This window comes from Corvus kubaryi, unplaced genomic scaffold (assembly GCF_017639235.1).
Source record: "Corvus kubaryi isolate FWS band 111438036 unplaced genomic scaffold, C.kubaryi_AGA036_p1.0 71, whole genome shotgun sequence".
Classification (NCBI taxonomy): domain Eukaryota; kingdom Metazoa; phylum Chordata; class Aves; order Passeriformes; family Corvidae; genus Corvus; species Corvus kubaryi.
This window is the reverse complement of record NW_024582059.1, coordinates 17,181,698-17,209,202: the sequence shown is the minus strand read 5'-3', so window position 1 is coordinate 17,209,202 and position 27,505 is coordinate 17,181,698. Positions and strand designations below refer to the sequence as shown.

The following is a 27,505-nucleotide window of genomic DNA, read 5'->3' as shown; positions in this document are numbered from 1 at the left end:
GGACACAGTATTCCAGGTGGGGTCTCAGCGAAGCGCAGTAGAGGGGGAGAGAATCCTCCCCCTCGCCCTGCTGCCTTGTGCTGCTTTGGATGCAGCCCACACTGCTTTGGATGCAGCCCAGGATACATCTGGCTTTGTGGGCTGCGAGCGCACACTACCGAGTTACGTAGAGGTTTTCACCAACCATTCCCCCCCGTGCTGGTTCTAAAACTTAGAAGCTATGGAATGATCCTAACCGGGAGCAAGGCTGACAGCACGGCCCCGGGCGCTGTGTCCTCCTCCCGGCTCTGTGTCCGCCTCCCGCCGCTTCCTCCTCCTCCGGGACTACGGCTCCCAGCAGCGCCCGGGCTGAAAGTGAAAATAAGCGCCAGGTTACGCTCCTGTTTGCGCCCTCCCCTCCTTCCCTCCCGGCGGGCTGCACGTGTCCTTCCTTTCCCTTTTGTTTTCCGCCCGCAGGCCGGCTACGCGCCCGGGACGCGCCCGTTCCACCCGGCACCGGGACCCGCCGGAGCTGCCCCCGGCCCTCCGCGGCAGCCGGGAAGCCGCGGCAGTGACGGAGCTGCGAGTCCGGGCTGCGCAGGGAAACTTTGCCGCTTCTCTCCGCGCTCCCCACATGCGAGTGGACAACGTGAAGCCGGCTGCTGCTCTTCCTGCCGCTCCTGTTCCTGCTCCTGCTGCTCCTGCGGCTGCCGGCGGGCCAGCGCTGCCCCCCGCTCCGGCTGCTGCACCTGCGCCCGGCCCCGGAGCTGCGCCGCGGCTTCTCCTCGCCATGTGGGACTAGGAGGGGTGCGGCGTTCTCCTCGGTGAACATGGATGCGGCGGGCAGGGCCGGCGGAGGGGAGCAGAGCCATCCCGGCAGCGGCGGGGACGCCCCCGGGGACACGTCCATGGACCGCTACCTGCGATCTCAGGGCTTGTACAGGAAGAAAGTGGCCAAGGATGGGTCCTGCCTTTTCAGGGCTGTGGCCGAGCAGGTAACTGGTTACATAAACAAAGCTCCTTCTCACGAAGGTATGGGAAGTAGATCTCATTAGTGGGTGGTAATTAGTGTTAAAATGCGGACAGGTATAGGCTAAGGTTATGCAGTCACGTACCAGTGAAAAACATGACTTTATTACAATAATTTCCACCTTGCAAGGTGAGAGAAGTTCTGTGTGTACAGCTGCCTCCTGCCACCAAGAAATCCTTATCTGTTTTGACCTTCTACCGCCTCCTCAGAGCTTTTTGTCGGTGTAAGATCTCAACATTGGAATACAGCTGCTTGGTATGAGACTGGGAAACAGAATTTAGTGGAAAGAGCTGGAAAGCCATGTTCTTAGTTTTGTTAATTAGTTTACTATAAAATTAGAGAAAATGAGTAATTTATTTTGTTCTTCCTGTTGAATTCCCCTCCCCCATTTCAGTGTTAGTGTTAAAGGAAAAAAGCGACAGCGTCATCTTGTCTTAAGTACAAGCAAACAGCAGTGGGAGCTCTGGTGCTTCTGATTGTGGGAAACCAGATTCCTGTGCTAATTATACACAGATCACTTTTTAAAAAAAAATTCCTTTCTCTGCTGAGTTGATAAGTTCAGGCAAGTAAACACTATTGATTGGAAGTGGGTGGGGTTTTTTATCTCAAGGGAATATATATGTGTAATATATATTGCTATTCTGACTTTTTAATTAATACATAGAAGGTTTCTCTCACACTCCAGTGTTGATAGAACTTTTTGTCAGCTATTACATTTTTAATATCCCAGTCTTATTATAGAATCATGTAGATTGGAAATGACCTCTAAGAAAGTAAAGTCTTTAATTCAGAGTTATTAAGTGTTTATGTGCAAATGTGGTATAATTTGTGTACTCTTCATTCAGAAATACTGAACTGAAATTGGAAGTGATTTATGTTGAGGGTTGTGTGTAAGGACTGCAAGAGACACTGTGACTTAAATTGTCTGGAACTTCCTATGTTGTAGTGAGGTAGCTTGGAACCTGTGATGAAAGTCAGTTTTCCAGTAGAGATTTGGACAGGAGGTAGATGCAGGTGTCAATGTTGGGAACTGAATTTGTGGCTTCCAAGAGAGTGTTTGGGCAACAGGTCTCTCAAAATGAAGAGAAGGTAAACATGCACTGTGAGACTTGGTTGGATTTCATTTGAATGAACGCATGTTGGTAGTTGACATCCTCATCCACTCCTGCTATAACTTACTTCAGTTAACTGAAGTCCTTTACGAAGCAGGCAGTTAAAGATTAACAATAAATGCTATTCATTTGCTTAGTAAGTCCTCTTGAAATTGAAGGTTTGAATTTAGCAAACCTGTGAATTCTGCAGTTACTTAATTTTTTATTAAGTAATTGAGGTTTGACTTGCCTGAGGAGGTTGCTAATGAATGAGTATGCATATTAAATATTCTTAAAAATAAAACTAGAGTATTTCCAAACCTGTATTTAGACAGCAGTCATTAATTATTTGTGGCCTGTCATCAAAACTCCTGAGATCCAATGTCACCTTGTTCTCTTTCTCCCTTTGTAGGTGTTGCACTCTCAGTCTCGGCACATTGATGTTAGGATGGCTTGTGTAGACTATCTTCGGAAAAATAGGGAGAAATTTGAAGCAGTAAGTATTTTTGTTTTCTTTGTCAGCATTTAAAAGAAGTGACTTTATTCCTTCGACTTCAGTGTATTCTGTGCCTCCCTATGTTTGTGGCAATATTCATCATAGCTAAATACCAGTTGATGCTCTTTAAATTAATTAGCTCATATGTGGTGGTAACTCATTTTCATGAGCCTGGAGAAACCTGTGTACTCCTTGGACTGGAGTGATGTGGGGTGTGAGAAGTTTTTAATGCTCATGAAGAAAGAAAAGCAAACTTACTTAAACTTTAATAGTCTATAGTGAAGCTACTAAAATCTGGGATTTAGTTTAGTATTATGCCTACTTTAATAAAAGTCATAAAATGTTCTTGTTCTGCTAATTAATTGCTTTTCCAATATATAAGGGATTTGACTGATGAGATTAGTGAAATTTGTTTCAGGGTCTGCAGTTTATTCTGCATTGGCACTGTAGGATTTTTTCCCTAAACATCTGTAACTAAGCTTGATATTGATCTATACTTGGTCAATACCATCAGTGTTAACATCATAAAATCTTTTTTTTCACTTCCTTTTAAAAGAGCACTAATCAATAATGGTGCTTCTGTTTGTATTTGTATGGGTTCTAGTGTATATACTGTTACCTGATTTCCACGATAGACAAAAGGGGAAGTGAGTATGTGTAAGGATTTGCTACTAGAAGATTGTTACTCAGCTCTCTTTTTCTGTTCTGAATTTACCCAGATCCAAAATAGAGACTATTATAGATATGCACTGGTGTAGGGAAGAGAAGGAAAGCAGGAATAAGGGTGTGTCTCTGTGCTGTAATTTCTGACATAGTACCCTGGGCTCAAATGTGAGTGATCACATGAATGTGGAAGTTATCAGGAATTAAAGATACAAAATACAGCAGATCTCTCTGGGACAATGCTGCTCTGACTTGACTCCTTCCAATTGTTTCCAGTCCATCCAGGACTTACCAACTCCTGGATGTCTCTCTTACTTGATTTTTTCACTGCTGACTTTTTAATACCTTTCTTTCCAGAATTACCCCACTCATTCCAATATCTGCTTCTCTGCTTCTGTTCTCTTGTTCCATTGTGTAGTGTTTTGAAATTCCATGCCCTTTTTGACTCTTAAGTGTATGTTGTTTCCCATATTGTGGTTTCCCATCCCTACTTTGTTAGCCCGAGCTGGTTTTAGTATGGTTTTAGTATTGTTTTGGTGTCTCTCCTCCAAACTCCTGATCCCAGTGTTCTTTTTTTCCTTCAGACATTATCCCAAGGTATGACTTCTTGTCTGTTCATCTTTGCTGTCTTTCTGAAAAGTCTCCTTTCTAAAAGTTTCTTGTGAGAGGAGGTGTTTGATGTTTTGTCATTTCCCAGTGTTCTTCCTCCCTCGGGTACCTCGCTTCAGCTCTGCTGTTCTCCTTTGCTGCCTCTGTCTCTCACTATGCTTTGTGTTTTCTGTCAGGAATACAGCATTGTTATCTCTCTTTGAAAAACCCAAACACACAACCAGCATAAACAACAAATGCCTCTTTCCCATATCTCCTGGTTCAGCTGTTCACTTGCTGCCTCCTCAGTAGTTATGCTCTATTGACATGTACTGGCAGCACTTACTGAACTTCCTCTTCTCTGTCTATTGTAATCACTTCAGCTTGAATTTGTGTCTTTGTTTCCACTGATACTGTTATAACCAAAATTTCAGGAGTGTAACCACCATCTTCATTTCCATCCTCAGCCTTTCTTGAAGTGTTATCTTGAATTGCTGCTGTGTTACATTCATTCTCTAACTCTTCAGCTTCCTGTGAGAACTTCCTGGTGCCCTTCCTTTCTTCCTCTGTGCAATATCTTCAGGTCATTCAATTTTGACACAAAAAGCAACTGCTGTCTGTGATCATGTCGTACTGATGCACATTTTTTAACTTCACACCTGACTGCTTCTATCTAAATTAGAAATTCGGGCCAGGCTTGTTGGTTCTTCTCACTTCAAAATGGCTAAAGCAGAACTTTTAATCTCACTACTCCACTCAGTTCTCCTTATTATCTTGTTTCTTAATCTCTGTTGGTAAAGAGGCCATCCAGCTTGCAGCTTAAGTTCATAAAGGGATTTCCGTCTTGGTTTGGACATCTGTGGATCTTTATTTCAAATAAATCAAGCAGATTGTGACTAAAGAGTAATTTTTAAATTTAGCCTCTCTGTGGCCAGTGTGGCTGAAATACTTTGAAGTTAAGATATCTCAATTACTGCAGCATCTTTGTCTGCTCTTGGCAAATGTGAGTTTGGCCTCTTCATTTGTGTTAGTGAGTCCAGCTGAAGGATCACTTTCTTGGGCTGGCACTTGAAGTGTAGTCTGATTGTTTGCATCTTTTGCTGAAAGTAAAAGCAGTTTGAAGTGATACAGAACAGAGGAAAAAGTGCTTTATGAGTTGGCTGTACTAGATCCTTACCACTGCTTCCTTACTGCAGAAGTGTGATGCCTGTTCCTGACTGTCCATTGCTGTTTATTTAACAAGATACTTGAATTCAAGTCCACATGTCCTCTCTTCAGTGATGCTCTGTATGCCTGTGATGAATTGCCTATAAACGTCTACATTACATCATCTTTGCTTTCTTCCAGATTCCCCATTTGGCTGCTGAATTTCTTTTTGGGGCTTTTTCTTTGGTTTATTTTGGCTTGTCTGATGACTTTGAAAGCTGTTGATGTGGTTATTTTCTGCAAGGCAAACCAATGTGTTTGACTGTTCATTCCTTCATCTCGACATCACTTTATACTTAGGTTGTAAGCTTTTTGAGGGCAGGGGAGCCTTCAATTTCCAGTGGTACATTCCCATTGGTACAGTGGGTCACAGACTGGGGATTCCATATGCTGCACTATTAAAAATGACTAATTACTGCTGTTTTGGTTTTTTTTTTAATCCAGTTCATAGAGGGGCCATTTGAAGATTATTTAAAAAGTTTGGAAAATCCACAGGTATGTTAAACTTGATTTATAATAGAAAACAGTACTTTCCTTGAAGTTGATGGCTAATTGGATTTTTTTTTCCTCAAAAGTAATTTTGATTGAGCTTAGAAGGTCTTTGAATTATGTGAATATATAGTTTTATGTATGTACTCTCTACTGTAAAATGATTTGAGGAATTGTATTTTTATGTCTTGCTGAACTCCAGATTCAGTGTTCATATATTTATTTTCAACAATGATTTCTTGCATCTCTTGATCATCTAATGAGGAGGTATAATTGTGTGTTTGTTTGAATTAAGTTTTCTTTTGTTTTCAATACAGGAATGGGTTGGACAAGTAGAAATAAGTGCCCTTTCTCTTATGTACAAGTAAGAAGATCTTTCAATATGTCTTACTGAGATAATTTCTGTTGTTTTTTTAGTAAATCAGTTGGAATAGAAAAGATGGAATTATGTTATGCCATACCATAGTACACTGTCAAATTATAAATATGCTTTGAAAATTGCAGCTGTCAAGGGATTAAATAAAAATAGAAAAAATGAGTTTAGAAAATGACATTTAATCCGGGATGTGAGTAGAGGTTTGCAGTAATGCCATGTATCTCACCTGCCCAGCCAGTTGTGGGTAATCTCGTACAGTTTGTATTTCATTAATTTTAATATCCTAGTTTTTCTGTTAAAATTGCTTTTCTTCCTGTTTCTCACTAAGGCTTTAGTACTAATCCTCTTGCTAAGGGTTGTGGGCTGTACTGATTTCCTATATACTAAATCTTCCTTCACAAAGTAGTGAGAAACAATGTGCTGAATATTTATAACTGCTTTCTAGTTATTGCACAAGAGAGTGAGTAATCCGCAGCATCTTCACTGTCTGCTGTTTGTAAAACCATTAAAAATTCAGTACTTCAAAATGTTTACTGTAAATTAATGGCTTTCTCTATTAGTGAGACAGCTGATAAGAGGAAAGAATCAAACTAGTTGAATATTGCCTTTAGGCACTTCGAGTGCTACGTGTGGGAAATTGCATGGAATTCTCTCTTTGCATTTTGTGAGGTCAGTGGGACCAGCTCGGAGTTGCGTGGCTGCAGGGATGGGGGAGGACTGAGCTGAAAGTCAGAGCAAGGTCTGGCTCAAGAGGCTTGGTGAGAAGGTCTGATGGTTACACTGAGCCAGGTTGTAGAGCGATATAACTCAAAGTCAGCAGAATTGGATGCTTAATCACATCAGAAACTGGATGGTCATGATCTGTTGTATTTCTGGCCATGAGAAATGTATTCTCATAAATAGGAGTAGTTTATTTTGCAGTCATGCCACATTGGTATCCAGGGCTGATAAATGAATAGAGACAAATCCTGGTTGATAATAGTGGGTTTTTTAATTTCCACTGAAAGCATCAGGAGGGTTTTGTGGCACAGATGCAACTCTTTCGTAGTATTTCACTGCAGAGGTGAACACACAAGAGTAGTTACTGCCGTGCTTATTTTGGGAAGACAGGCTTCTATTGAAAAGGCAATTTAGAGTCTCAGGGAAGGTAGGAATGGTGGTGGAGGTAAAGGGAAACAGTTGCTTTCTTTCCTGCATGCTGGCAGACTTAATGGAAGCAGAAGTACAAATCTCCTTTTCTGTTCCAAGTGAATAAGTAAGCAAGTTTCAGGCTTTCCAGGCATAGGATAGAAATTCAGTATGAATAGGTGTGATTTCACTTTCACTCTTCAGACCTCTCACAAATATAATTTGGTTATCTAGTAAATTTTTCTTCGCTCCCTGAAGTACGTGGGTCTTCTTTTCCTCTCAGAATTGCTTTTTCTGACTAGCTGTAAAAAGTTTCTTTTTTTTTTTTTTAAATCCAGAAACTGTGAATATACTCAATTATTTTGCAAGACTGATAACACTTTTGCCTGTGTGAGAAAGAAGTTGGAGGAAGTGACAGGTTGTTAAGCAAAGAACTGAAAGAGAACATTATGGATGAAAGGGAAAGAGAAAATATTTAAGTTTCAAACCATGGTAGAGATTGATGATAGCAGAGAAACCCCTAGGTGTTTTCTGTGGTTATGTATGTTCCTTGAATTTGACTTCAATACTCAAATTTTTATTGATACTACTTTTAAAATAAATTCTTAACTACCTTTTTTTTTTTTTCCAGGAAAGATTTCATAATATACCAGGAGCCAAATGCTTCTCCTTCACGTGTAACTGAAAATGGCTTTTCTGATAAGGTAAAAAAAATAAAGTTATGGCTGTTGTGACAGGCTGAAGTAAAACTACTTTATAAACAGCAAGTAGTTGCATGTGAGTTTTATTATTCAACACAATGAAATGTTCTGAGATTTCAATTTTAGCTGTTTTGTACGTATTTAAGGCAGCTATGCTGTTAATACATGTAACACTTCTTTTTAAATAGATGGGATGTATTTAGGGTGTGGCATGTCTTCCTACTAATATAAAATTCTGTAAAAATAAATTTTCAGGCACTAACTTGTCTTAAATTCTTTTTGACTTTTGTTCAAATTCTGTTTGGTTTAAAGGACATCCCCAAACATTTTGACTGTTTATTGATACATTGAGATGCTGAGACACAACAAAGCACATGGGTGCCTTAAATTGAATTTAAAAGGTAGTGCTTATGAAAAATCAAGTGAGATGCAAAGCCTAAAATATCTGTGGTTTTTTTAATAGGTATTGCTGTGCTTCTCAAATGGAAACCACTATGATATTGTGTATCCTATAGAGTATGCAGAAAAGGCTGCTCTGTGCCAGTGTAAGTATTAAGCCATTAGTTAAAAGCATATTTTTACCAAAAATCTTAAAGCTGTCAGTGTTAGGTTTCAGGAAAAGGCTCTGTGTGAAAGTTTGTCGCAGTTGTTTTTAGTAGGTTGGTTTTCGGTTTGAGTTGTCAGTGACTGTGTGATTACCATCTGTAGTGCTGGAACAAAAACTGATTCAGCTGGTAATTGATTTTGCTCTTCTACTTTCTCCTCCTCTTCCCCAGCTCTGCTGTATGAGTTGCTCTATGAGAAAGTGTTTGATATGGATGTAAAGAAAATCATGGCAGAACTTAGTGCTGTTGGTGTGACAGAGGAAAGTAATGGGAGCAGTGAAGTGTCTGCTTCAGATTCAGAAGATGACAACTACAGGTAAATGAGATTGAAAAGGTAACACAAGATGCCTGTGAACACAAGTTAAATGAGTTTTCTGAATTTCTGATAGTTAGTAGAATCCAAAGTTAGGGTTGAAAACACTTACAAATGACTAAGAGAAGAAGCACAAAGAGGCAGGGTTAGAAGTGTGAAAGAATGCAATGTGTAATCTTCACTTACCTAAGGACAGGCTTCTGGCTCCTCTGTTTTTTATGCGGTCTAGCCTTGAGTCTCTTTACATAATGGATTATTGCCATTGCAACATGTACCTCTTCCTGTTCAGAATAACAGAATTCCCTGGGAGACCTGTCAGTGTGCCAGTCTGCCATGGTAAACTCTGTGAGAATGACTTGGCTTACTCTGCAGCTGAGTAGAGTTACAGGAATGTAATCCATCTTGTGTGGCTTCCACATTTGGGGGCTGGAATGCCTGCTTGAGGTGAAGCTAATGGAGACACAGAGATGTAGCTTGCACCATTTTTATCTTGATCTTTATGAGGTGGGTTTATATTCTTTTTGCTGGATGCTCTAACAAGCTTTGAGATTTTGACCTGACTCCTTTTGCATAGTCAGTCTTTCACAGTGCCATTTTTGCACTTACGTGTTGGCGGGTTTTCTTCTGCTTAGTAGGATTCTTAACTCTGGCTTGTATGAAATTCCATTGAAACTGTGGAGGTGATGCTGCATTAGTGGATCATGTCCCCTCTTCCCAATGATTGTTACAGTCCTTCCTTAGGGCTCTGCTGTGTGGCATGTGGCAGAAAAAATTCTTTGAGCTGTTGGGAGCTGGTTTCTCCCACAGGTTGAAAACAAGAGAAAGGAAGATGATGGAAAACATCACAGAAAAAAAAAAAAAAAGAAGTTCTGGGAAAGGGATTAGCTTATTTTTGTGTTTGGAAAAAAAAATACTAGGGAATTTTGCCAATTAAAATACAAAGTATTTCTGCTTCAGGAAACAATTACTGTAGCTAAATGTCAGTGAGTGGAAATCTTTATTCCTTTCTGTTCTTGGAGCTTTTCTGGGATTCAAAAGCAGTAGCCTTACCCTGTATCTTTGGGATTCCTAAGAAAATATCCTGCTAACCTCCTCAGCACCTTTGGAAATAAGGTCATATTCTCACTGGAGACTGTGGAACTCAATGTTTTTGATTTAAACCATATGTCCTATAACGCAAGGGCTGGTGTGTGTATGTGACTCTTGACCCAGTTAACACAAATTACAAACCCTTTACTGTGTTTATGAGGTCCTAAATCTTTTGCTTGTCTTAAAGTTGACTTCAGCTTGTTTCATCAGCTAGTTTTCCAGAAGATTCTTTTCATTTTATAAATACAAACTTTTCAGTTATGTTGTTATTAAGTGTAATAGTTTTGGGAGAATTTCACGCTGAGAGTTGCCTACAACTGTTGTAGGGAAAAATACGTGGGACTTTCTCCGTGGAAACTATTTTTCCAGTGATGTCAGGTATAGAAAATAAGAGTAAATTAGAGTGCCTGATGCAAGTTAACTAACAGAGTAGGTTTTGAGGTTTTTTTATGTCTGCTTATGCATTGTGGTTGCAAAAATTCTGAGAGGATTTTTGTTTCCCTTGCCTTCCACCCCTTGCTTTTTTTTTTCAAAGTGACAACAAAGTCAGCGCACATAAAATAGACTTCCTAAAACTTGTACTTAAACCCAAGATCTTATTTCTATATCATAGAAAGTTAAAAACGTAGTTTTTATTTTAGACAGCTTTTTCACTTCAAGAGGTGAAGATGTTCTGTGGGATGCTTATTGTCAGGAAAACATGTAGAGAATGGTAGCTTCAGTATTTTTGTCCCCTTCTAGATGTGTCTTACCTGATTTTCACACCTTCGTAATACTGCAGTTCATTATAAAAACATAACTTGTCTCTGTCCTATTACAGAAGTAAAGCTACAACACTTAGTGATATGAATGGAATGAAGTCTCTTTCTGGCAACAAGGTATTTTTCTGTTGAGATTTATTTTCTTTCTAATAACTTGTATTCTCCTGTATTTTTTAGTATTTAATGTTCCTGAGAGACTCTTGAGTTAATAGCTTTCCTAACATGTAACATCCTAAAAACTACCCTCTTTTTTGAAAAGTAATGTATATTTCTGATGTGCTCAGAGGTGGACAGTGTCCTTTCTAGTGCTGCTTAGTTCTCAATTACGTTCTGTTATGGTTAAAAGAACACCATTTAATTATTTTTTTTCAAAGCTCTTTATGCTCTAGGTATCTTCAGCTTCTCTATATTTCAGTACAAGGCTTGAGCACTTGATTGAAAAATGCAAAACTTGACAGGTCTGTGTAGTTGACCATTTAGCACTTTGTTCTGTTCTGTGCAGCACCTTGAGAGCAATGGGAATCCCAACTTGTTGGCGTTGCCTAAAAAGGTTCTGAAATCGCTTGATCCCTTGGTTTACAGAAACGTTGAATACGATGTTTGGCTCCGATCCAAATGGGGTGAGTAACAGGATACTTCAAAGTTGCAGCTTTTGCAAGCTGTGTGAAGTGAAGCCCTCCCGAAGAACAGATGCAAGTGGCAGTTTGAGTTTAGTTTGGTTTTCCTCACGTGGATCACTGGGCAGATTTAGGGCCTGAACACCTGGTTTGCATTTTTACTGCATCAAGAAAGTAACTCTTTTGTTGTATTTAGACTAACAGTGTATTACTTCTTCTGTTTTTACAGATCAGCAAAAACAAGATTTCTCTATTGCTGCTGGCATGCAATACTCCATTGGAGATAAATGTAAAGTAAGTAGTGTTGAATGGTAGTTTATAGCCACATTAACATTTTGCCCAAGATGTTAATTTTCCCTTTTTATTAACTATTTTGATATTGCTGCTTTCTAAATACGCTTGGGTTATGTCTTCAGCTGAAGATATAGTTGTTCTTTAATTGTTGGCAGTGTTTGTGACTTACAGCATACGTACTACTCATCAGCGCAAATTTGCTACATTAAAAAGCCACAAGGTTAACTGCAAGAGTACGTGTATAAGATGTCTGGTAGCCTCAACGTTAAGCGTGGAATTGTAGATCCATGTATTTGTGTTTGACACTGGAGATAGCGATTACTGTTTGTAAATTGGCTTTGATGAAATCTCAATACTTCCAAGTAGTGAAGTAGAGCTTGCTTTAGTTACTGCAGATCCTGAAGTTTTGGGCGATTCTTCCGCTTAGGGTGTTGCAAGTGTGTTACAGAGGTGGTCTTTAAATTCGATTAAGATTTGTATTAAGTGTTGCTGCTTAAGAAGAAGCAAGGTTTGCCATTATATTCTCAAATTGTAGATTAGTCCCCTTAAGTGTGTTAATTAAAGTGATGGTACTTGGCTAAACATGTTTCTTTCTAGGACATTTGATCATCTATTAAAATGATCAGTATTAATGAGAAAATATTCAGTTTGGGTAATCATGCAGCACAGGGGCTTTTTCAATTTGTACTTTTTTGTTTGTGGAATGGAATCAACCATAGTGACTAAACTCCAGGGAAAACACATCTCTAAACCTAAAAAACCCCAACCACAAAGTACCCCACAAAGCCCTCAAACCCCTTCCCCCCCAAACCAAGCCAAAGGAACTTGATGCTGAGTTGACTATTTATTGTTCAATAGTACAGGCTTGAAATTTGCATTTTAGACCCTAAGGCTGTATTGTGTAGTGTTTATTGAAGGGTACAGATATTATTAGGAAAAAACACTCTGGTAATTAACATATTCTCTCTCTCAGATTTCATATGTATGTGGCAAGACAGTAAACCTGTGGGATAAAAACATGGGGAGAAAACATGAAGTAAATAGTGAAAATTAGAGTTGATCAAATTAATACAACTGTAAAGCCAAATACTGTAGTGGAACATTAAGAATTTTTTTTTTATTCAACAGAAGAATTTTAAGAACATAGAATGTCAGTCAGACCAGTAACATGATCATGTCTGAAGAACATTTTTAGTTGTTTTATAAATTAAAAAGACCTTCTGAAGAATAACTCCCAAAGTAATTGGTGTTCATTATGTTCCTGATGGGACTAAATTTCACTGAAGTGAAGTGGATTTTAATATGGAAAAGCTTTGAGTTTTATTGTGAGAGAGTGTTTTCAGAAAAGCTGAAAAGCCTGGCTGCACTGATTGCTTTTAACTTTCTCATGTGGTTTTGAAAAGCATAGTTCGTTAAGTAGTGTTCCTGAGTAAGCTGCTTGTTTAGTGTTGTGTGTGTGTGTGTTTGTTTTAATAGTATTTTTATTTCTTTTTGAAGAAGCAATAGGGATTGAAGATTGGCTTTTGATTCATTTACTGAATTGTGATGTGCATTCTCAGGTCTTCTGCTGCCCAGAGGAAAAGTTCTGCTTCTAACAATGTTGATATTTTGAAGAGTTACCTCCTCTCACTGTCATCTTTGGAACTAATGCACTTTCTTTTTCTTTTTCCTTACAGGTGCGCTTAGACCATAATGGGAAATTTTATAATGCCCATATTCAAGAAGTTTTTTCAGAGAATGGGCCAGTTGTTGTATTTGTAGAAGAGCTTGGAGCAAAGTAAGTGCTTAATCTCTTTTGGAAGGAAGCACCAAACTGAACAAAGCATTACTTTGGTTCAGAGTTAACTTCAGCCCTTGAAATGTATCTTTTTCTTTACTTGAAGCAGTAGTACCACAAATTTGTTAAGAAAACAACATACTAATAAAAAAAGGAAAAATTGATTATCACTTCATACTTTTTTCTGTAGTGCTAAGTAGTCCGGGTATTACTTGGAGAGTAGAACAGTAACTACATTAGTAGTATTTTAATTTTATTCTTTTTGCACAAGATTCAAACCTAAACAGATTGACACCAGGCTAATAAGGTGTTGCTTGTACTTAATAATTAGATGCTAGATCTGTGACAAGCTTTTCATATTGAAAGGTCCATTAAAGCACTGAGCTCCTCTGTTGGTTGAGTAGCTCTGCCTGATTTCATGCAGAGAGTGCCAAGTTGCTGTTTAGATCAGCATCATCTTTGCCCTACCTGAGACAAAAAATCGTTTAAAGTTGTTGTTGTGGGTTGCAGATTTGATGGTTTTGGTTGTGTGGGGTGGGGCTTTTTGTTTGTTGGGGTTTTTTGGTGGGGAGGGGGCAGGGAGAGAGCAGTTTGAGATATCCCGAGCTCTGCTGTAAGTCCTGTGACTTCTGGGTCAAAAAAACCCACATTGATTGTAGTTTGGGAAGAGGAAACACTTTCAATCAAGGTAAATGAGAAAGATGTCCATTAATCTCATTTGATCTCCATTAGAAAAAGAAAATATTGTGAGATCCAAAGATTATCTTGCAGTTTGAACCCTTTTTAAATTGGAATTTAACCTGTTTGGATGTCTGCCTTTCAAATGATATAAACAATTGCTTGGACCATCCTTACAGCATCCTCATTTAAAAAGGCAGTAATTGTTCTGGGATATACACCATCAATGTCTTTCTATCTTGGCACCTATTCCAGTGTTGGTAATAAATTTATCTAAGTGTATTGCTTTTATCTAAGTATATTGCTTTTTGTGATCATTTTTTTTTCTGTTTGCCTTGGAGACATTACAATAGGCACTTCGCAAATGGCTGATCATTCTTTACCGGATAAGTTTGTGTCAACTTACCAGTTTTATGTAAAAAGGAAAAAAAAAGGGTTTGCTGTTCTACACATTGCTTGAGTGTAATCATAAAGGCAAAGGAGTTTGAATGCAGTGTTCTCAAAAATGGAATGATCTGTCAGTATTAGTGAACATGTGGTATTAATTTCTGCAAGCCACAGTCTGGTCTTTTAAGATATTATTCCCTTTGTAATTCCTTGTTTTGTAGGCATGCTGTCTCACTGAAGAGCCTTAAACCTCTTCCACAGACCTCTCCTATGGAGGGCTGGAACACTGTGCCAGGGAAGAAGATAAAAAAGTTTTACCCAACATGGGGGCAGAATGCTCAGCCTGGTAGGACTGTACCTGTCTTTGTATGGCAGAATCTTTGTCAGATGTCTTGTCCCAAAGAGCTTAAAAAATGATTAAAACAAAAGTCTTACCTGTTTCCACGTTGTTACCACAGATGCAGAGTGCAAAGGGCCAAAGAATCAGAGCAAGTCAATCAAACCCCAGTCAGCACTACCTCCTCGACTTCAGCATACTGTGGGAACCAGGCAGCACCAGTTCTTGTGTTCTGGGCCCCAACCTCATCAGACCTCAACTGAGCAAAAAGCTCCAGGCAGGAATCCTTCCCAGTCTGTAAGGTAAAACTGCAAACAGCATCTTCCTTGGCTTGAACTCTGACTGAGCTCCTGGAAGCCCAGGTGCCTACTTCAGATGCTTCCAGCATACTCTTTTGAAATATGCTGCCATTGAATTCTTAAGAAGTGTCCCAAGTCCTTAAGAATACACACAAGTACAGGAAAAATAATTATTTCTTTCTTTGCATGGCAGCAACTGTGTACAGAGCCTCATTTTTTTCTTGGAAAGTGGATGTTGGTGTGGGTTTTTGTTGCAGTTGTTGTTTTTCTTTTTGGTTGGGGCTGAAATAATGTTGCAAGTGCTTCTTGGGCAGGGCTAACATCTTCCCTCAGCTTTTGCTAAACCTGTCGTAGGGGACTGCTTCATGTTCTGACTTAACCACTTGAAAGGAGTATGAGAACAGCGTTTTGCCTGCATTTGTTGGTAGTGATTTTTTGATTCCTCTGGAATTAATTTCCATCATTGCATCTGCTTTCTTCCTCCTTAACCCATGAGTTTGTGTTGTGTTTGATCCTGAATTTTGGAGTCCAGGTAATCCGCTTCCTTTTTTCCTGTGCAGAAAAGTGGAGCGTGAGCGAAGTGAGGAGCTGAGCCATGGCAGCAGGGACTGCAATTACTTTGGGCTGTCTCCGGAGGAGCGCAGGGAGAAGCAGGCCATAGAGGAGTCTCGCTCCCTTTATGAGATCCAGCAGCGGGATGAACAAGCTTTTCCTGCTCTTTGCAATGTATGCTGTATTCATTGTAATTAATAGTGCACTTTCCATGCTTGTCTGCGAACCTTTCATTAGCGATTTGTTTGCAGTCCTTGAATCATGCTGCAATTCAAAAATTAGGGATGTTAATTTTGCACTCACCTGTATTTCTAATTACAAAGTATCTTCAACACTTTACAGGTTAAAGATAAGAAAATACACATAGTAGTTTATCCTGGGAATAATTGAACATCCACCACACATGGCATGTAAATATGGGAGACACATGAGCATCTGTAGCTGTAGGATTTTGGAGATCATTCTATTGGTGCAGTTTTAATGGAAGTGAGTGGGAATCTCAGTACATCCAGGGAAGTGAGCAGATCCTGTGGGTAAAGAGCTAGTCTCCACATAGGTTCGTTTTAAACGTGTGGGGCTTTTTGGGTTTAAATCCTAGGGCAAACAGAAACAAAAATAAGGCTGGAAAGAATGAGTAGGTGCAAGACTGAAGCCTAAAGGACAGAGGTTGCTCTCTCCCTCTGAGCAGTAACAGTTTGCTGTTATTTGCTCACCTGCAGGAGGAGATGTGATTTATTGTCTGAGTGAAGCAGATTTTGTCATGTCAGCTAGTGACATGAATGCTCTTAAAGGGCACTTGGCAAGATGTAGCAAGGAATGAGAAAGAGTGGATGAATCTGCCAGTGGGTGATACTGAGCCAGACCTCACCCCCACTCCCACCCCCCCCATTTCTGCCTATCACAAACATAAACATTACTTGTCATGAAGGCATAATAGTCTCATAGCAGATGATGGCAGAGTGTCACTGGAGTGATTACATAAAGTGGTATTTCTGCTTTTGTCAACGTCTTTAGAATCAGTCAGTCAGTCAGGCTGCTACACAGACTGTGGATAATGTAAACCAGAAAAAGTTCTCAAATAATGAAAGAAGAAACAGCAAGTGGACAGCAGAAGTGGAAGAGCAGAAGGAGAAAGGTAAAACTAAATGGGTTTAGATCACGGCTGTTTTTTTGTTTGCTTGGTTTTGTTACCAGCCCCAGAATTTATTCAAAATGGGGTATCTGTTTAGGCAATGAGGGGAAAGTTATCCTGAGTAGCAGTACCAAACTAAGCTGGGCTGGAGGTAGCAAGGGTGTGGTTTGTCAAGAAGGTACATTTTCCTGCTTTGTGAATGTGGCTGAGAGAGCAGACTCCTGGCTGGGATTTTTGTAGTAAATGGGAAGAGGAGAAATTAAAGTACTTACCAGAGCTACTCTAAATTAGATCCTTTTTGAAATTCTAGAGTGTGTGGCAGAAAGTGCCAGTGGGAGGAGCATTAAGAGTAATTTATGAGAAAAACAGGTAAAAGTATTCAGTGTGGCATGGTTAAGAATTAGCATATGATGGTACAGGAAGGGGAGAGGATGACGTACAGAAGAGCTGGAAAAAGAAACCTGTTTACAGTAGAAAGATCTGTCACATGGTCAAAATTCTGTTTGGGTTTTCCCCCTCCCCCCAGTCAGTTACAGCATTCTTTAGCTTCTCTTGAGGGACTCAAAGCTTTTCCTCTTCTGTGACGAAGTGGAACATGGCAGTAATAGATGGAAGCTATACGTGTCAGGAGGTAGTTAGTAAATCTTTGCTAATTGCAATTGGCAGTGGTTGGTAGGATTTTTTAATTAGTATTTTTAAAACTTTTTGTCTTGTCAGCTTTGCCGTAACTAAAACCCAGATTTTTTCTTGGCTTCTTCCACTTTTTTTTTTCCCCTGACTAAATAAAACTCAGATGCTTTAGTCTCCTCATAGAAGCTGCTCCTTCCCTCAATTTTTTAAAAAGTTTTTTTTTTTTTGCTTTGTTCCCTTATCTCTGGCAACAGCAGAGACATTGCTGTTGTCTGTTTATGGTATGTGTGCTCCTTAGTCCCTCTTACAAGATGGAATCCTTTCTTGAGTGGTCTCACAAGGGCCCACCTTAGCTATTTTTAATTCTCCAAATGTCTAAAAAGTTGTTTCCTTTGCAAACCTGTTCTATAAGCAATGCCAAAGGAACATTCATGTAGAGAAATCTGGAGAGAAAGTAAAGACTCCAGTGTCATGATGGATTTGGCTGAGGGGCATGGCATGTCCAGCTTTCTCTGCTTTTTGTGATGCTCTGGATTGTGTTGCCTCTTGTGAAACTAGGTTAACAATCCCATGGGAATCACGTGTACTTCCTTCTGAGTGTTTAGGGATTCCTATTGCTGCTCGGGGAATTGGCAGTAATTCTCAAAATCAATACTGTTTCCATTTATACTGTTGTCTAGTTGTGACAGAGCATATAACAAGCTTTTAAACACTTGGTATCTGCTATTGATAATCTTCTGGGCATGAGTTTGATTGACAAGCAGTGGTAGCCGGGTCTGAATATAAGCCAGAACGTGAAGAACTTGTTCAGATCTTTTTATATCATGACTGTTTTTTAACACTTCCCTACCAAAGTATTTGCTGGTGCTTGAGAAATGAAACTTTGTGCAGCAGTCTGAAAATTTTTTTAGATCTTTTTATCCACTGAAACATTCTAAACTGGTTTTTTATGCAGTCAAAAGTAGACAAGACTTTGAGCTTCTGTTATCTTAACACTTGAAAATGAAAATGCAGATCAGAATACTTTCACTTTAAGCAAAGTACAAACTTCTGTTTCATTAGGAGCAATTTAGAATGAATATGTGTAAAGGGACGGCTGCATTTCATTCCTGCTTTCCCCAAGCATCACTGAAATGGTTACCAAACATCACTAAAGAACTCCTGTAGAGCTTGGAGAACCCAGGTTGAAGTAGCTGCTCTGTTACTGCCTGAACAACTGTTTGTTTTAGGATGCTTTGATCTTTGGTAAAAATAGAAATTTAAGTTTTCTGAAGTAATATATACTGAGGTATAGGTTTCGTTTTGAAAGTTTAATTTTGGAAAGACAAATTAACTGGCTTAAGTTTTGATAGCCATAAGTGGTGTAATGGTTCATTTACTAGGTTATGTCTTGGTGTTGCAGAGTCAAATTCCAGGCAGATCCACTTAAGTCAGAAGCTTGAGCCAAATTCATCTGAGGTAATCTTAAAGAAAAGACCAAATTTTTTTTTAATGTTATTGCTTCTCTGATACATGATTAGCAGAGCAATAGCTGCCTTTAGAGCTGTGATTGCTGCTGCTGCTTTACTGCTTTTAGTGAAATACTCCTAAGGCTGGAGGCTTGTATTTCTGTCAGCTTTCCTCAGCCCTGTAACCCATACTTTTAGTCTTTCTCTGCAATGGGAGTCTTCAAACCTGGGCTATTGAGAGCACTTACGAATCTGGATTTGTAATTGCTTAGTACAGTCTGTACTTTCAGTTTAATGGGACCACAGAAGATTTGATGTTTGCTAATAGCTACTGTGCTAACAGACCCTGAGCTCTGAAGTTCAGTGAAGATTTGTGGCCTCTTGTTGGCTTTTAACCTTTGCTGTCCTTTCAATGAGCAAAATGTTACACTAGTGTAATAGTGATGGGTACTTAGCCCACCTTGTATGGAGTGTGGTTTACTGTTTTTGAGTAACTCTTTGTAAAGTTAATCTTACTATTAGACTAGCTGTGTCTGTTGTTTCTAACTTTGCTTTAGAAGAATAGTCAAGATGAGAGTTATCCAAAAGCTTCATCTCCTTTGGAACAAGTAAAAACAGATTCTCCGATTCTTGCTGAGCAAGTAAGAAATGTTTGTTTGATTTCAAAGTTTTCCAGTCAGGAGACTTCAGACAAAGGGGAGCTTCATCACAGCCACGTATGTATTACAATACTGGCTTTTAATTACACAGGCATTTCTATGGTGATAATGCTAAAATTGCATATTTACAGTTAGGAATCTTTATGATGTGTCCAGCATAAAGAATGTAAAAGGACAACCCTTGGTAGAAAAGTAGAAGTATATCTACTCTTTTCTGAGAGAGGGGTTATTTCATATCTTGCTACCAAGGTAACTGGTGCTTTTTCCTTTAAATTCTTTAGCTTTGCCTTTTCAGGTTTCTCCAAGGTTATGGGTAACTGCTTGTGAGGGTGGCTGTTCTTTTGGGTTGGAGATACTTAAATATAAAGCTTGTGGGGGTGGTTCCAGCACTGATGGCTCTGTGATACAGGCATGCCTGGATAGAGCTCAGAGCAGAGCTCTCCACACAGTGACGTAGCTCAGGTTTCTTTGGATATGTTCCTAGTTAGTACTTCCCTGTGGGGATGGTGGTAGTCTGAGTAAGATGGAGTCAACAGGGTCACCAAGCATGGTGTGGTTTAGGTTTGTTTGTTTTTACAGAACCTGACGGAATGCGTGCCGAGTGTAACTCCGACACCCTCTCCAGTCTTTTCCGAGGTGCATTTACCTCCAGCAGTGCCTTCTGTACCAGCCATTGTGCCAGCTTGGCCAAGTGAGCCAGCAACCTATGGACCAGCAGGTTTGCAGAAATACTAATGTTAATCAGAAATTACTAACCCTGGAAAATACTTTAACTCTCTTACTAAGTTGAAGATTCGCCCAGGATACACTGTCTCGTATATTTCACATTCCAAAGGCAGGCATTCATAGGAATGTAGCGTCTCACTGCTGAAAGCTAGTGAGAGTTCTGGCAGATCTTTGATTGCCTGTATGTACAGATTGCTTTAAGGTGTAGAGCAACCTGAAGGTATAAGAGGGTTGTGTACTCAATTTGCCATTTTTCTTCTTGACTGGGATAGCATTGAGTTCTGAGGATCTGCTTAAGGTAGAACACATTGTCAGCATGTTGAAACCTGATACGTATTTGTGCTCTGTGTCCCATGTAATAATAAGTTCCTTGGCTGACTGAGGACTTAACTTGGGGCTTGTATGTCTGGAACTAATGAGATCCATTTGGACCTTAGCTGCAAAGCCAGTGTAGTGGGTTTTTGAGTGCTGTGCATATCTTCTGGTCTGTGGAGTTGGCTTGGAATCAATATTGCTCATTAGATCAGGTGCTGCATTTTCTCTCACACTGCTGTTTCTCTACAAGAACCAGCTTTCAGATCAGTCTGCTTTGTTCACATGAGACAGTCACAGTCTTGTCACGCTTGACTGTGTCTGTGACAGAAGATGTGTAGCCCAGTTGATCTGAGCTCAGATTCAGAGTTGACTGTAAATGACTTGTCAGAATGAGAACTTCAAGGATTCACATAAAAGTTTCAGTTCCTTCACTTTTTCTCCTTCCTATTTCCTTCTGGTATTCATAATTTTAAAAAGAAATACGGGGTCAGTTTAGCTGTTTCTGGAAAGCTTAGCTTACCTGCTTAATTCTTTCTGAAAACTATTCTTTGCATTTTGAATCCTGCTTTTCTGATGTCTTTTGGTTTGTGATTATACATCTGTATATTCATAAATATATATATATATGCATTGATACCTGTTATATTTTTATGTATGTATGTATGTTGGGGTTTTTTCCCTCTAGGTATTCCAACCCAAATACCTGCTTCTTCACTGATGCCAGGACCAGCAACAGGACCTGACTCTATTGTATCACAGGCTCAGGTAACATCTGCTTCAGTTGCTGGAGTTCCTGTGTGGCTACAAGCAGTTAACCAGCCTTTAATGCCTTTGCCTCAGACTCTGAATCCCTACCAGGATCCGCTATACCCTGGATTCCCTTTTAATGAAAAGGGAGAAAGAGCCGTTGCACCTCCTTACTCCCTGTGCAGTACTGGGGAAGATTTACCTAAAGGTGAGAAGTCTGGATTTTACACCATTTTCCCTGATAGGTCTTCTTTTCTTAAAATGCAGATAAACACAACTTTTGGTCCTGTTGTCATTCTCTGTCAAAAGATCCAGTAGTTGTCATTCTGTGATTTAAGATGTGGAATATTGAATAGAGTTGTAACTCTGTAGTTTGCACTGCCAACATTGTGACTGTTTGAAGTGGTCACACCTGGAAATCTGGTAGGATCATTTTGTGGTTCTTAGCTTGCCCTACCATAACTTGAGGTTTTGTGCATGTAAAGAATTATTCTTGGAGAACTGCTTCCTGTGAGAATAATAGGTTTGCTTGTGTCATTTAAAAGCTTGGAAGCTGTTGAGCGTTTCCTTACTGGCCTGAGAAAATACAGGTTTTGGCATACTATGAATGCAAGGTATGCCCATAAAGAACATTTCATGTCTGACTGCACAGTGGTGTTTGTTTAGTGAACTGTTTCTTTAAAAAAAAATTAAACTGCTGTTGTGTTCTAGATATCTTAGTGTGGCAAAAAAACCCCAACTAATCAATTGAAGACATGCAAGCAGTAACTTAATACCAGTGTTCTCTACTGAAACAGAACTTTATGCAGTTTTTGTATCAAATGAAATATTTTTGGTCTTCATAAATATTTTTGTTCTTTTTTTTTCTAGATAAGAATATTCTTAGATTTTTCTTCAATCTTGGTGTGAAGGTAACTCTTCAAACTTACATTTTCATGTTTATTACAAAAATCGCTTGTAAATAATTGTTGGAACTTGGAGTGTGGAAGTTTTGTTGCTGCAGCTGTGCATTTCAAGTCCATCTTTCAGTTTGAAATACTTTCTTATTTGTGTGCTGTTAACTGGGATTCCAGCAGTTGTCCACAGTGCAGTTCAAGTCAGCAGAAATCAAATTAATGTCAACACCATAGTGAGAACTATTGGCTTCCAACTGTGGCTGCACAGTCAGCAAATTGTGCTTTACCAAGTCACAGATAAATTGTGAGTGTGAAGATGCTTCTTTTGAATGCAGTGCATAGGGAATGAGAAAATGTCCTCAGACTTCAACCCTGGCTGTGTATTGGCAAAGCCACTGCAGTACAGATCCCAAAATCTTTCCCTGGGGACACTCCCTTAAAAGTAACCTGGGTATCTGTTCTTTCTGCTCAGGTTAATGACAACAGTTTTCTACTTTTTCAGTAATTATAGGTGTGTGTATGTGTAAATGTGGTGCAAATCTGTGTGTTTGGTTGGGGAAGAGGCTTAGCCAAATCCCAGCGTTTTCCATTGCTTGGGAAGGACTAGTTGTTTGCTTTCTTTCTCCCTTCTGCACGTTCCTTTTTTACCTTCTTACCTCTTCTGTCAGGCAAACGACTTTGGGCAAGGTGCTGAGAGCTCTTGGGTTTATTTCATGGGACTTTGGCTATAGCAATGATATTCTTTGGTGTCTGGGCATGCAAAGAGGGAATATTCAGCAGTTTCCAATGTAAATTAGATACCTCTACCTAATATAAGTCTCTTTGCTTAATAGAAAATCCATTAAGTCATTCATTAGCAAGTGTCACCACAATGTATTTAAACAGCGTGAGGTTCATAAGCTGACATGTTTGGGACTCTCCTTACTGGTATTTTGGATTAGTTAGGATCTAGCCTGTCGTTCTGGCGCTTCAGCACCATCTGCTGGTCCCAGCCCATGTTCTAGTGGCTGTGCTCCTTCGGTGGTGTCACAGGGTACAGCAGGCCCGGGAAAATACCTTCTGCATTGTCTGTCTGCTGCTCTGCTCCAGCCTCTGCCCTGCCCACACCCTTCCAGCTGCACACTGAGAGGGAAGGGCCTCCTGGAGAGGAGGTCTGGCTAGGCTTTTCAGGATGGTTTGCTCCAGGGCCTGTTCCTACAGAGTCCAGTTCATTAACACGGAGGTAGAGAAAAGGGAAGGGGTTGCCACCTGAGGTGGACAACTTCAGTGTTGTAGTCTTTGCAAAGTGAGCTCTAGTAGAACAAATGGCTGATTAGTTAGTAAGTGTGATTCTGGAAAATGAGTTTGAAATGTTTCTCTTCAAACACATAGCTAGAGCTTAATAGCATTGCATGTTTAACTGTATAGAAACTACTACTATGTTTTCTTGCTTGGTCATAACTGTTGCCCATTTCAACTGCATTTGGAAGGAAAACAAAAAACAAGAACACCATCCTAGAGTCGTAGGATTTAGAATTGAGGGCAGTCACTGTAAAGAAAATTAACTTTTATCTCCTATAATTTAACTGTTTCAAAATGGTAAACGACTAGTGTGCTTTTATGTCTCTCTGAACATTCCAAAGACGAAATAACTGATTTTTAAATTTTCTTTTCCCTGCTGTCTTGCAGGCATACAGTTGTCCCATGTGGGCACCCCATTCTTACCTGTACCCCCTGCACCAGGCCTATTTAGCTGCTTGTAGAATGTACCCAAACGTGTCCCTTCCTGTGTATCCACACAACCCCTGGTTCCAGGAGGCTGCTCCGACTCAGAACGAAAATGAAACTGCACGACCAAACAGGCACTTTGCTGTTCAGACTGAGACCAGGTCCAACGGTCAGATTCCACAGGTTGACAGATCTCCATCACTGCCTCTGATCATCCCTTCAGCTCAGGTGTCAGAAAGTCAAGGGCAGGTCTGTGTCGAACCGGAGAATCCAGCGCAAGCTCTTCATGCGAACTACGAGGAGTCCCTAAGAGGGAAAAATATGTTCCCGCAGCCGCCCTTTGGACACAATCACTTTCTAGGAGCTGTTCCAATAGCACCTCCTTTCTTTCCTCACTTTTGGTATGGGTACCCAGTTCAGGGTTTCATTGAGAATTCAGTAGCAAGACCTAATGTTGTCTTGTCACCTGAGGACAAAGAGGCAGCAGCTGGCACCTCTGCCAACATGTATGTGAGCAAAGAATGCAGCCCTCCAGTTCCTGGAGTGAACTGTGCAGAGCAGCTCCAGAAGACCAACAGCAGCAGCAGCTCCAACACCGTCCCATTCCCAGTGGCTGCTGCAGGGACCCCGAAGGACGCTTCAGCAAGAGCCCCCCAGCTGGAGCAAACCTGTCCTTCAGCTGCTCCTAAGCAGAAAACAGCTGGGCAGCAACATCGCCCTCCACAGACACAGGGCCTGGAGAGGCCGGTGGCAGGGCCCAGCATGCAGCCACTGCTGGCAGAACCTCCCAAAAACGAACTGAAACCCAGCACTCCCAGCCGGAAGGAGAAGCCTGCTAAAGGAAAAGAGTCCAAGGGCACTGGGAACGTGCAGACAGAAAGCAGGGCGCAGAGAACGAGGGAAGACAGCTCTGAAGATGACAGTGAGGTTTCTGACATGCTGAGGAGTGGCAGATCCAAGCAGTTCTATAACCAGACTTATGGAGGAGGTAGAAGGCCTAGACCTGACAGGGGGTATTCCAGCAGGGGAGGGTACCAGTTCCAAAGAAACGAGGAGGCCTGGAAAGGACCACCCAGCAGAAGCAGAGATGATGGCTACCAGTATCAGAGAAACTTCAGAGGGCAGCCATATAGGAATGACAGGAGAAGGGCAACACTGGGAGATAATCAGAGGGGACAGCAAGCATAGAGTTTAGTGGATAATTGGAAAATTTAAGAAGCAAAAACTAATTTGAAATAGCAGTTTAAAATCTTAATTTCTTTTTAGTGAAGTTCAGTATGTTTAATTTTTGGCAAGTAAAGACTAGGAGGATGTCAAGTCCTACCACAGGGTTTTTGGGGAGAGTCTAGAGTTTGTTTGGCTTAGCAGTTTTTCCTCAATGTCAAATTAGAAAAAAAAAATAGTTTTAGTGTTTGATAATTCTTTTCCCCACAAAGGTTTGCGTTTGTGATAGAAGATGGGTATGTGCGTTTACTAGAGTGACAAATGACAGCATTTGATGTGATCTAGATTCTAAAATTGACAGTAACATTGCACCAAATATAAATGTATATTTTATCATACAATGCCTTAGTTCTGAACTGAGCTAAAGGAATTCTCAGCCTACTGCACTGTTGTCTCTGATATGCTTCCAACCCAAAGGCCTTTCATCTCAAAAAGAAAAAATATCTGTCAAACTTGAATGTTTTCTCTTGTGTGTTACACGTATGGCAGCCAGCTAACCCTGTGTCTTAGGTATGTTGTATATAGTTCTTTTCATAATCATAGGGTATATTTTTGAATTTTAAAAAGCATTTATTTGTTGAAATTAAAATCAAGACAAGCAGTCAAGAATACCTGTGTTTGAACTGATAAGAATGGCTGTTTCCACCATGAATTCTTCTTAATGCTGGTGTGACTAGAATGGTGCCTATGCCAACTGAATAATTACAAAGACAATAAAAATGTAGATGCTATGCATTTCCAAAATAATTCTGCATCTGTTATAATAGCAGAAGTTTTTTTAATGCCACTTTAACACTAATGCACTGACAAATCCTAGATATTTTGTGAGGAGATGCATAAAGTACGTGTTACGTTTTTTTAAGTTTGTACGATTGAGCTACTGTTCAGTATTCTTTTGTTGTTGCACTGTTGATGTTTTGCATGTACAACTCCTTGCTGGAACTACTTTTAAAAGCAAGAATGGAGAGTCTCAGTGTGCTCTGCTCTTCCCTACAATTCAGAAGAAAGTGGCTTCTGCCTTATATTTTTACACTGTGTCAGAGTTCTGATGCTGTTTCTTCTGAGCCCGGTTACGATCTCTGCAGTGTTCCTGTTGCCTTTGCAGCCTGGATGTTCAGCTGTCCAGACTCGGAGAGTGCAGTGTGCACAGTATTCACTCAGCTCTGTTGCTCTGTAAAATTGAATTGTTGTGTATATTTTTATATCTCTGTAAACAGTAGTGTAGGTGATGGTACCCATTCATTGTGTCTGAGATTGTACACCCTTGGTGCGGAAACCAGATGATAGTTACATGATAAAGAGTTTGTTTTCAGATGCATGCCATGTATAAAACCCTAATTAAAATAAATGTTTTGTCTTTTCACTTGCTTTCTAAATTATATTTATGTATTTAAACCTGTTGCAATGATGTTAAATGAAGTGTTGTTCTTACAGAGCCAGCTGTAGTCAGCAGCAGAATGATGAACAGGATGTGGCAAGCAGTGAACAAAAAGGGGCCATATACTGAATTTGCAGTTTTTGTTTGTAGGGGTAGGGGCCATGCTGAAGGCTTTTTGCTTTTTCTTTTTTTAATCTTAAATACGTTTTCATTCAGAAATGTATTCAGGATTTCAAAGAGGCAATCTTCACCTTTTCAGGTTAAGAATGAAGCAAGCACTGAGGGATTTATTTAACTGTTGTTACAATTGTCGTTCTCATTTTATCTCAACTCCTTTCAAAACCATAGAGGGCTGCTTGTTGAGTTTACTGGTGAATTTTAAACTTGTAACTCCAGTTGTACCCCAATAATCATTCTGTCCTTGACCAGGCTCTTCGTCACAAGCTTTGTTGCAAGAATGAAGGCAGTAACACTTCTACAGAAGTTTGTTGGGAAACACTGGGGAAGAGAGGCATGGCAGTAACTAGGAGGGATGTGCTTTTAGAATTTACTTTTAAAAACCAACTTTCAGCTGGGCCTACACTGCCTTGCTGCTCTAGGACAGTGAAGGACTGGAAGGTGTAGATGTATTTTCTCCATTGCTGATCAAGTAAGTCTGGTTTCCTCTCTTGCTGAAAGAGCTGTAGATTGATTGGCCCAACCTCTGGCCTGGGGCATGATGTTTTAGACTGCAGGATCTTCCTGTTAATATATGTAATATTCAGCATATAATGAGCTGTGATACACAGCTTCAGGTATTTGCTGAACCACATCTTTACCTAGCCTTATTACACGTGATTAAGAGAAAATGCACAACTCCACTCCAAGGGGAGTTAAGCTGTGAGAGGAGAACAAGCTTTAGTCAGCCTTTGGAAGTTTTTGTCTGACCAGGGTGGTGGTGTAAAGATGTATTCAATACTTGCACTTCCATAGGGAGTCCCTCTGCTGGTGTAGTACAGGTGGATTGCTGTTACAAGACAAGAGGGAAGTAATGTGTATATAATGCTCAGTACTGCCAAGGTTATGAAATAACCACGTTACTAACATACAGAATGCCTTAAAAAACATTCTGAGGCAAAAATGTAAATAAAGAACAAAGCCATGTTTTCTCATAATGTTTTTCACATGCCAGTGAAGGCAGAGAACTG

The 27,505-nt window shown here is 40.1% G+C and overlaps 1 protein-coding gene across 8 annotated transcripts; it reads left to right on the top strand.

Moving 5' to 3' along the window:
- The first annotated feature begins 444 nt into the window (after nucleotides 1-444).
- Nucleotides 445-26,303, top strand: OTUD4 (OTU deubiquitinase 4). Of its 8 annotated transcripts, XM_042049904.1 has the most exons (22): nucleotides 466-974; nucleotides 2,513-2,596; nucleotides 5,498-5,548; nucleotides 5,860-5,906; nucleotides 7,678-7,750; nucleotides 8,211-8,292; nucleotides 8,524-8,668; nucleotides 10,575-10,632; nucleotides 11,018-11,135; nucleotides 11,362-11,426; nucleotides 13,103-13,203; nucleotides 14,490-14,614; nucleotides 14,727-14,907; nucleotides 15,465-15,630; nucleotides 16,471-16,591; nucleotides 18,621-18,676; nucleotides 19,224-19,382; nucleotides 19,905-20,043; nucleotides 21,052-21,131; nucleotides 21,207-21,321; nucleotides 21,984-22,024; nucleotides 23,678-26,303. In XM_042049904.1, the coding sequence occupies exons 1-22, from the start codon at nucleotides 810-812 to the stop codon at nucleotides 24,902-24,904; spliced, it is 3,399 nt and encodes a 1,132-aa protein (XP_041905838.1). In that variant the 5' UTR covers nucleotides 466-809; the 3' UTR covers nucleotides 24,905-26,303. The 8 variants fall into 8 exon arrangements, with proteins under 8 accessions (XP_041905842.1, XP_041905841.1, XP_041905839.1 ...); XM_042049905.1 differs by having other exon boundaries at nucleotides 465-974; nucleotides 19,335-19,382; nucleotides 21,052-21,321; XM_042049902.1 differs by having other exon boundaries at nucleotides 465-974; nucleotides 19,227-19,382; nucleotides 21,052-21,321.
- The last annotated feature ends 1,202 nt before the right edge of the window (nucleotides 26,304-27,505 follow it).